Source organism: Zingiber officinale, chromosome 7B (assembly GCF_018446385.1).
Source record: "Zingiber officinale cultivar Zhangliang chromosome 7B, Zo_v1.1, whole genome shotgun sequence".
NCBI lineage: Eukaryota > Viridiplantae > Streptophyta > Magnoliopsida > Zingiberales > Zingiberaceae > Zingiber > Zingiber officinale.
The window spans coordinates 112,544,059-112,554,408 of record NC_055999.1 but is presented as its reverse complement, the minus strand read 5'-3'; the positions used below and the strand labels follow the sequence as shown (position 1 = coordinate 112,554,408).

At 41.4% G+C, this 10,350-nt stretch overlaps 1 protein-coding gene across 1 annotated transcript; it reads right to left on the bottom strand.

Moving 5' to 3' along the window:
- Nucleotides 1-2,796: 2,796 nt before the first annotated feature.
- Nucleotides 2,797-10,049, bottom strand: LOC122006948 (ankyrin repeat-containing protein ITN1-like). Its single transcript, XM_042562656.1, has 4 exons — nucleotides 9,889-10,049; nucleotides 9,178-9,820; nucleotides 3,947-4,356; nucleotides 2,797-3,795 (listed from the first exon to the last, which is right to left on the bottom strand). Exons 2-4 carry the CDS (start codon nucleotides 9,761-9,763, stop codon nucleotides 2,965-2,967), a joined length of 1,827 nt encoding a protein of 608 aa, XP_042418590.1. The 5' UTR covers nucleotides 9,764-9,820; nucleotides 9,889-10,049; the 3' UTR covers nucleotides 2,797-2,964.
- Between the last annotated feature and the right edge of the window lie 301 nt (nucleotides 10,050-10,350).

Below are 10,350 nucleotides of genomic sequence, written 5' to 3'. Positions count from 1 at the left end.
ACTTCCAGGGCATGATTGCACCAACACTCCGGACACAACTAACAAATCTCCGGATGAACAATGACGAGAAGGTTGCGCAACTTCAAGCGAGGATCAAGGAGATGATAACACAACTGACAAATCTCGGCGAAACGGTAACAAACCGAGATTCCATCCGGTATGCACTAAACGCCTTCCCCAGAACTCCGGAATGGGCTTCCTTAGTAGATGTTTACTACATCTCTAAGGACTTTGAGGTAAGTAGTTTAGAAAGTTTATTCTCTACCTTCGAACTTCACGAGTCTCGAATTGCAGAGCCTAAAGAAATAGTGAGGTCAAACCTCAACATCGCCTTACAATCCAAGTTAGACGATCCCGACTCCGAAGCTTCAATCGACAAAACCGAAGCAGCGCTACTGGTAAGACGTTTCAATAAATTTCTTAAAACTAATAAATTTCTGTCACAATCGAGAAAGCATCAGCGCAACAGAATGACGGGCTGGTGCTACAATTGCAACGAAGAAGGGCACATCAAGGATGACTGCCCAAAAATAAAGGAAAAAATAAAAGACAAGGAGAAGGTAAAACACAAGCCAAACACCTCCAAGCACAAAATCCTGAAGGCCACGTGCGATGATTCAACGTCCTCCGAATATGAAGTTGAAGCCTTCTCGGGACTAGCGCTGATGGCGAACCACCATCTAGATGAAGAGTCAAGTTCAGAAATGATCATAGATGAAAGGGGAGGAAAATCAGAAGAGGAAAGCTATGATGAAAGAGGAGAATCATAAAGTAAGGTAAGTAAGGTACGTGCTCTAAACCCTAAACAGTCGTTTCAATTTATTAAAGCTCTTTCTAAAGACTTAGCTGAATCAGAAAAAGAAATTGCTAACTTAAATAAAATGTTAGATAATTTGAAATCTGAAAATGATAAATTGAAACTTCAAATTGAAAGTTTAAAATCTGATACATGTTTAAACACTAATGTTTTTCAAAAATCAAAAATTAAAGTTTATGGAAAATTAAATTGGTATATAAGAAAGCATCAGGGACAACTTAAACGAATTCCAAGAAATTATATACCCCCTAAGTTCTTAAATAATCCTGTAGGAAGGAATCTATACTAGGTTCCAAAATCTTTGCTAGTTTAAATTATTTTTAAGTTAGGGCTTACAGCGAGAAAATTAAACATTACAATTTCTTTATGAGGTTTTGTCTAAGGAAGTGGTTGTTACTCCAATAACCAAGAAGGCTCATTGCCATAGAAAATTCTTTCAAAATTCTCAGAAAGTTGTTTTACATGACTTAGAAATTTTTTTCGCCCGTTTTTGCTGTGATCAAAGGGGAAGAGTTTAGGTAACAAGTTTAGAGTTAGGAAAATTAAATTTTTAAATTTTTTTTATTATTCTAACTTATGCAAATTCTATTATTGCAATTTATGTGCTTAAAATGTTAGTTTCGTAATTTTCTTAAAATTACTATTTGTTTGTTTTAAACCCTAACTTGAACTTGGGTTGATGCACATCAAAAAGGGGGAGATTGTTGGACTCCGTGGTTGTTTTGATGTAATCAACTAAGTTAGTTAGGTCCTGTTTGTTGTTGATCCTTGTGTCTAAGTATGCAGGAGCTTAGGAGCGCAGGAAGTCGAGCGAAAGACGCAGCTAGCGAGAAGGATGGCACGGGAGGGAGCCGACGAGCTCGGTGCGTCCGAAAGACAAGAGAGCTGCGGAAGAGTACACCGGTGGGCGAGAAGAACGTGCGCGACGTTCGAGAGACGTAAAGCCGGGACGAAAGACTGCTCGAGGAAAAGGCCAGAAATTAGGTTTGGGTGAGCCCTATTTCAGTTGGCTGAAATCACCCAAGCAAACGGAGCTTCGGAAGTCAAAGCAAAGGAGAAAGCGAGCTGGAAATGCAGCTCAAGGCACCTTCATCAAGATTGGGGGCGCCTCCACCTTTGAGGCGCCTCAACCAAGCATTGGAGGCGCCTCAAACCTTTGAGGCGCCTTCAAGCTTGTTTGAGGTGCCTCAGCCCAGGTCAATTCGATCGTTTAAGCGTGGATAGAGTTTTATCCACTTGACTTGGTTGGAGGCGTCTTGGACCTTGTTGGAGGCGCCTTAGACCTTCGAGATAGGATTTCCAGGAGCTATTTAAAGGCCCCTAGAGATAGGAAATATTCATTCATTCAAGCATTCAATTCTGTTTTCATTCCTAGCAACCTCTGAGCATTCTAAGTGTGTAAAAAAGATTCTCCGCCTACGGTGAAGGAGATACTCTAGTGGAGCTGTTCAACCGCCCTGGATTAACAACCGTCTTGGTTATAACCAAGTTAAATCCTTGTCTCCTCTTCTTTTTCTGTTATTTAGTTTTTATAATGTTGCACCTTTGAGTTGAAAGCCTTGAGGAGAGTATAATCTTATTTTTACAAGCAATTCACCCTCTCTTTTGCCGGCCCGGTGCACCAACACAATTGACTAAAAATGTCAGTATTTTCAATTATAAAACTACAAAAGAAACTAATTTCAAGATTATATATTACCATTGAATGTTATTTGCTAATATCCGCATTATATTCCTTTAACAGCACCACTAAAAAGTATAAATTTTACTTGATCATTTATAAAACATTAATAACAAATTTAATAATTGAGAACTAACTATCTGTATTTGTACAAGTGATAACTTTTAATCTTGTTTGCTTAATTTTATTTTGAAATTGTTATAAAAGCACTTGTTTAACAAAGTTAGTATTGTAATTTAACAAAAATATCTTATATCTGCTCCAGAAAGGCAATATTTGGTCAATTTTGCAAAGTCTATTTCAACAGATATAAAGAAAACTTGGCCACTATTGCACAAAATGGCAGGTAACAGCTAGAACCTCAATATTGTGACATTGTGGATTTTCATAGTAGTAGATGGAGCCACAAGGGGCGCAGATGAGACCAAGTATACAGACACTGAGTTTTGGTGACAATAACCTCAACTTAGATGGCATAAATCTTGTCGATTTCAGAATCTGATAACTCAGTGTTGGCGTGCCATGAGCTTGACGTGCTCCTCTGAATTGACTTCTTCCTTCGGATAGAACGGGTGCGTTTGGATTTTACCACATAGAAAGTCATTGTCCCAAGAACTCCAGCCATTATCAGACCACCTATTAGTGTAACAAGAATGGCAACCCATCGGACCTTCCTACCTAAGACAATATATGATGCGGCAATGAAAGCAACGGTGGTGCAGATGGAGGCCAACCACATCAATTTATTTATAATCTCCACAACGCGCCGCTCTGCCTTTGTCTCTCCCCGGACAAGTGTTATCTGAATCACCACCACGGCCAATGAAGTGAAAAGAGCAATAGCATTGAAGATGAAGAATACCTTGAAAACATCTGTTTGCACTACTACTGCAACACCACTATCTTGGGTTCCACCGGGCACTGTAAAGATGGATGCAAAAGCTACTGTTGCGAAGAGTACTGCAACCACTGTGACTGAGTTAGTAGCATTGTTGATACCTTCCCTATGAAGTTTCCTAAGCTCCTTAGCAATCCCATGCACATTTTTGTTTGTTTTCCTAGTTTGCTCTAGTTGGATATGAACATCATTTTTTATCTCAGTTACAGTCTTGCGCAGCTCATCTCTTGGTTGATTCAGTTCATTGGCTCTGCATGCTCCACAGCGAGATAAGGCATCCTTAATATCAGCAGACTCTTCGGAAAGAGGCAAGCCTTCAGCAATATCAAATGCAGTTTTATGATCTCTTGTCAATGCATTCACATTTGTATCTGGGAGGAGCAGTAGAAGATTTACTATCTGCAATAGAAAGAGGATACTTGAAATACAAAAGAAGAGAAAGCTAACACCATATATTGAAAGCTTCCTAAATGAATAAATTGTTGCAGCTAATATAAGCAACTCGAACCAGAGCACCAGAAAAATAATATGTAATACATTTACAATGTACCTCTGCCCGCTTTTTTCTGGTTGCCACGTGCAGTACTGTGTTCCCAGCTCTGTCTGGTAGCATCACTATTGCTGGATCAGCATCCACAAGGGCTTTAACAACTTCACAGTTTGTACCCTTCACAGCCATATGCAAGGCAGTTTGCCCCTTCTTATCTGTCCTCCTGGCAAGATGCGGATCCTTTCCAAGCAATGTCTCTACAATTTCAACATGCCCTTGTCGTGCAGAAAAGTGAAGAGCATTCTTTCCGTTGCTTTTGGACAACTCAATTAAGCTACTATCTTGTTCCAGCAGCAGCTTGACAATTTCAGTGTGCCCTCTTATTGATGCAGTTATAAGGGGAGTTGCATTTGATTGTCCAAAGGTCTTCACGAGAGTTGGGTCATGGTCCACGAGTACCTGTATAATTGCTGAAGGTACATATTAGTGCTAAATCTGCAGGACAATGTCTTCAAGCTCAAACAGAAAGCAAGGAGACAGTAAAGATAAACATAGGAAAGAAAATAGTTTCTGGTATCACTACTTTATTAAGAAAAAATAGATACCCAAGAAATTAGATAAAAGCACATGATACTTATATTCAATTAGACTAAACAGTGTACAGAAAACAGTAGTGACAAGACAAAAATTAATTGCAAGTATATGGTAGAACCTATGACATCTGATTAAGACTGAAAGAAACAGTTTGCGCCCTAAACCCTAAACCCTTTACTTAAAAAGACGAATTTAAATGAACTACAAAGGCAAAAAATTCATGACTTCATTTATTAATGCATTTTTTGCAGGTAAGACACAGCAGATTTTTAGTGAAAAAAATTAACAATTTAACTAATAAAGTAACAAATGCCTTCCAAGTTCATTTTGTTGGGAATTATAGAGACCAGCAAAAACATCATTTGTGTGATGAATGACGAGTTTGGGCAGTGGGGAGACAGACAGCGGAGGAGAGAGATCTTTTCCTGCACAGCATCAGGAAAACAAAGAGAGCTTGGGGTTGCAGATGGTGTGATGAAGCCTTGCTCAGGCATGCAACAACGCCGGGATCAAACAGGCCTAACTTCAAAGAAGCGATGTTGAGTTTCTCCAAGGGAATGTCACTAGATGACGAGGTTGAAGAGTTTCCTAAAACTGATTTACATTGTGGATATTGTTAGGGGTAAATTTGGTCAAGAATTGTTATTTCAGAGCAGCTTCAGGCAATGCGTGCTCTATGGAGTAATTCAATCATCATAAGGGTCAAGGGTAAAAAGATCGGTTCTAGTTACCTAAAAAATACAGATTGACAACTCCATGGAAACTGAAGGAGACATCTACATGGGCAACTATTTCTTAATTCTTAAAATGTCCAACAATAAATACTATACCTTCGTCCTCACCAATAGACCTTGGGTGGTGATGGATCACTATTTGTCCATCAGTGGGTGCACATCAAATTTTGACCCAGAAGAAACAACAGTGAACAAGATGGTCGTGTAGATCAGAACTGCCAAACTACCAACAAAGTATCATAGCGTAGCGTGTCTCAGTTTTGTAGGGAATAGTAGTAAATCATGAAGATTGACAAATTCACCAATGAAGTTTTGAGGGGAAGGTATGCATGACTTTGTAGAAATTGACCTCAAAGAAGTCAACTGACTAGTTTTGACATGGAGAAGTGAACCAATTTCTTTGAATACAAGATCATGATGTCTGTTTCAGTTGTGGAATCTATGGGCACACTATGGAGAATTGCGACATAAATACCTCATCTAGAAAGTCGTTGGCGGCAGCACCAGCCTTTTTTATTACAGCTAGCAGCGCTCCCCGTGGACAAAGGCAGCGAGTGGATGATGTCACCCTGGAAGAGCTATTGACTAGATTGGGTCAGGTGAATGATGACATATCGAGTGCTAGGTCAGCCTAGAATTATTTCACCATAATGAAATATTTGGATTGCAATTGACACAAGCCCTAGATGTCAACTTCATATGCCTCGAAGAAAGAGCCTTATTGATGTCGACACACCCAATCCATATACTTGGCAAGGAGGCATCTTGGACAACCATGAAATGGTGTTCAAGAAACTCGATTGCGATTGCAAATGCACAATGGTGGATTTGTCTGATGAAGCATCAGTAGAAGTGGTTCCTAGGCTCTACTTTGATCACCACCCGATCATTAGATTTTCACAAAGTGGTTATTTTGAGCTAAAAGTCTACAACCGACCTTGTCTTGAACATAGCTAAACTGTGGCAAGTCCCATAGAAGGAACCATGAAGTGTTCAGAACATCCACAGAAGGAAGAGATGACTTCAAGCTCAGTTAGAAGGAATCCAAAAGTGTAGTTCCAGTAGGGGACCAAGCACTAGAAGCAATCTTCAGGAACTGGAACATCATATCATGGAAAATCTCAGTAGAACACGAAATGACAAAGAGCTCTTTTAGTGATAAAAATCAAGGGCAAACTGGCTTGCACTAAGGGACCAAAACACACTATTTTCTACTAGAGTAATTACTAGGTGGAACTTAGGATGGTGAGTGGGAGTTCAACCAAGACTAGATTAAGGAACAAGCAATGGCAAACTTCATGCTTTGTAGTTTGTACAGATATGGCGGGGAAGTCGCACTTGGGAATTTTCACCAATGGTTCCCAAACACTATGTGCTAAGAGGCTGTGAGTTTACTAGTTCGTCCTGTCACAAAGGAGGGCATTGCTTCCACTTTGAAGTCTCTAGGTCTTGTCAAAGTGTTAGGGCCTGATGGTATCCATGCCATGTTCTATTAGAGCTAAGAGACTATTGGGGATAGCAACACCAAATTTGTTTCAAAGGCTTTCAAGCTTGAGTTAGACCTCCGACTGTGAACCATACGCATGTGGTTTTGATCCCAAAGTGTGAATAGCCTGAGCAGCTAACTCAGTTTGGGCCCAAAGTCTGTGTAACACCTCATACAAGATTATCACAAAGGCGATCGTGCAATGTCTTCAGCTGTTGTTGGGCTCTCTCATATCCCATTAGCAAATGAGTTTTGCTCAAGGAGGCATATGCAAGAGAACCTAGCGATCATGTAGGAAGTACTCCACTTGTTCAACGCAATTAAGGGGGAAAAGGGCTTCATACTTATAAATTGACCTCAAGGAGGGCTTCATGCTTATAAAATTGACTTCAAGAAGGCATATGATAAAATCAAGTTAGAGCTTCTCTTTTATCCACCTTTGCATTTTATCAGTGTGATTATGCAGTGTGTTACAACTACATTTTTTCTGGTTTCTTTGGAATGGCGAGAAAACCAACACTTACAAAGCAACTAGAGGATTTTGGCAAGGTGTCCACTTGTTCATCTTTGCTTGAAGCGGTTATCTCACCTTAATCTTTCCAAAGTAGTGTCAAATGAATGGAGGGGAATGAGGGTTGGAAGGATGAGGCTAGTTCTTAGCCATCTTTTCTTTGCTAGTGATCTTATTCTACTTACTAAGCAATCATGGTACCACCTCAATGATGTTTGAGAAGTGCTGAGGCAGTTTGAGGAAGCCATGAACAAAAAGGTGAATGTGGAGAAGTTCTTAATCTGCTTTTTGATCTTTGGATTTTCAGCACCAAAAGGCTACGGAAAGATATCTCGACATCTACATTGATGTTGGGAGGATTATGAAGGCGCATTACATGGGCATTGTGGGGAAGTTATCAAAACGCTAGAAGTTGGGTGTATGCTCTCTTTCCATGGCAACTAGGATCACCTCACTCAGTCTATTCTGGCATCAATACCAACCTTTGACATGCTGGTTTGTTGGCTTCCCAGTCTTGTCAATAAGATTATTGAAGAAAAGTGTCAAGACTTTATATGGGAAAATAATAGTAAAAGAGAAATTTCCACTAGGCAAAATGGGCAGTTGCCATTAGAGCAACAGATTTTGGAGGATTAGGTATTCGGAAGACAGATAATTGAGCAATCCTTGGGAAAGTTTGAGGTGGTGTTTCTAATGGATGTTGGCACCTGGGTTCAAGAACTTCGAGCAAAATATGGGGGAAAGAGAGTTGCCTTAGTAGATTTCATTGTCTAAGCCTTTTTTGACTCCTCCCTATCGAAGCAAGTTTGCTGCACATGGGAATAAATAAAGACCAGGTTTAGGTGGAAGATAGGAGATGACTGATCAATGTGCCTTTTTGGTTGGAGTTGGACTGATGGTTCCGAGAGGATAGGAGACTGAATAATTTGGCTAAGCTATGGGTGCCTAAGTAGCTACGCAAAGATGCCCGGTAAGGCTGCACAAGGAGGAATACGGTGCTGGGATAAATTCCAAAGCTTTCTTCCCTACTCAATTCTGCTGGAATTGGCAGAGAGGCCGCCACTTAGTTTTGATGATAGCAACAATGCCATTTTCTGGACAAAGTCAGAGAACGGGTGGTATCATACTTTTTCAACATACTCACGATTGAACGAGTGATGATTACTTCAAGGCCACAGTGGAAAAGAATATGGAAGTGCCATGCAACACAGAGAGTCACACTGGAAAGCAGGGCATCAAGGTCTTCACACAAATGCAAGGGGTTGCGGGAAACAGCCCTACATGCCCTTAGGGACCATCTGGCAGCCCGTGAAGTTTGGAGCAAGATGGAGCCAACATTGCAAGAAGAATTCTATGGATGTGCGAAGTTGAGAAATTGAAGTGATACATTGTGGTAGAGAAGACAATACATGGGCACATCTGCTAGTCTGGAATGCCCTGCAGAAGAAGAATGCGGTGGGTGTCTCTCTCCCTGAATTCATCAAGATCAAGAGAGGAAATTGCATCTATAAGCAGAGTTTTGTTGTGTAATTTGCAACTATAGTTGAAAATAGGCCTTAGGCCACTTTTCTAACAAAAAAATAGAGACCGCAGAAACTATGGAGCAAGAAATGACAACTGCAAAAGATTAAAACAAGTATCCAGTAAGGAAACAATAATGTAAAAGGAAGGTATTCTACACCAAAAATAGTTAGAAATAAAAATTCAATAAGGTTAGCTATCACTCTCCTACAGGCTTTCCAATGATTTACTTAGATGAGGCTAGTTCGAAAGTTCAAGCATGAAAGGTGTGAGCAGTGGTCGATGTTTTCTACAAATCCATGCACTGGTGGCTAAAGTGTTTTTTGCAAGATTCGAGTCTTTGACAGGCTGAATAGTCGTGGTTAATAACAAGGAGATAAAGAAATTTTTTCAAATCCGAGTTGCAAAATTGAATGAAATTAACTATGAAAGACAGCCCTTTTACCTTGTTGCCCTTCCCTAACAGCAACATGGAGAACATCGAGCCCGGATCTGTTCTTCCGGGTGAGACTTTCCCGATCGGAGTACTTGAGCAGCTCAACCACCAAATCGAGAAACCCTTTCTCAGCCGCCACGAACAGCGCAGTCTCGTCCACTTCGTTGACGTCATTCACAACGGCAGCCCGTATCTCCGCCACCTCGGCATCGAACTCTGCCCCCATCGCCGTCCCCGTCATCTGGGCGTCGATCTCGCCGAGGATCTGCTTCACGGCTTCGAGATCGCCCCGCTTAGCCGCGAGGTGAAGCTCCGTGTCATTGTGCCGTCCCGTCACCTGCTTCACGTACTTCTTCCTCCCCGACGGGTCAATCCTATTTCCCGAGTTGGAGAGCACCAGCGAGGGAGACGCGTCCATACGTTTACTGGAGTTGGAAAGCACTAGTGCCGGAGTAGCAGGCGTCGAGGGCGTTGCCGGGGTCGAGGGCGTGACGGGCGTTGAAGTCGGCCCCGCTGCTTCTCGGCACATGCGTTTCCCAGAGTCGGAAACCCTCAGCGCGGGGACTGGCGGCGGAGATGGCGAACTCGGGTTCATGAGGGATGATGCAGATTCCAGATGACTTTCTCCTCCTCCGTCAAATCAAGTGCGGAACTGGGGCAAAAGGCACATATTTAGAGATCGCCGGAAGAAATGAAAAGCGATGAGAAAGGCGCCGCTACCTTTGTCGGTTCGGAGATCCATCATCGCCTTGGATCTCCAGCTGCTCCACCAAGCGATCGCCTGCAACCCCAACTAAGAATGCACGCCATTGCCGGACCGAGCCAGGACTAGAAACCAGTCCGCGTTAGGAAGACTAATTATGGAGGTCTTTCTCCATGGCAAAAAGATATTTTAAAATACTGCAAAAATATACGAAATGTAAAATAAAATAAAATTGTTGACCCAAATTTGATCGTCAACTTGACTTGAGAACTAGAGAAACTAGAAAAGTAGGCGGAATAATGGCAGTGGTAGGCCCGCTTGTCTTGTCTGCCTCATTTAATCAGTTGGTAACGAAGTGGGTATAGTGGAACAAATAAGAACTCTTGATTTTTTTTAAAAAAAAAAATATTATTCGCCCACTAATTTTGGTGTTTGTGGAAGATGGAAGAATTTCTAATTAGTGGCGGCATGAGCCTTTC

Coding starts and splice junctions, on each gene's coding strand:
- LOC122006948 (XM_042562656.1), bottom strand. CDS start 9,763: ATGAACCCGAGTTCGCCATCTCCGCCGCCAGTCCCCGCGCTGAGGGTT. Junction 4,357..9,177: donor TGTTAGGGAAGGGCAACAAG/GTAAAAGGGCTG, acceptor ATGTACCTTCAG/CAATTATACAGGTACTCGTG. Junction 3,796..3,946: donor CCAGAAAAAAGCGGGCAGAG/GTACATTGTAAA, acceptor TTTCTATTGCAG/ATAGTAAATCTTCTACTGCT.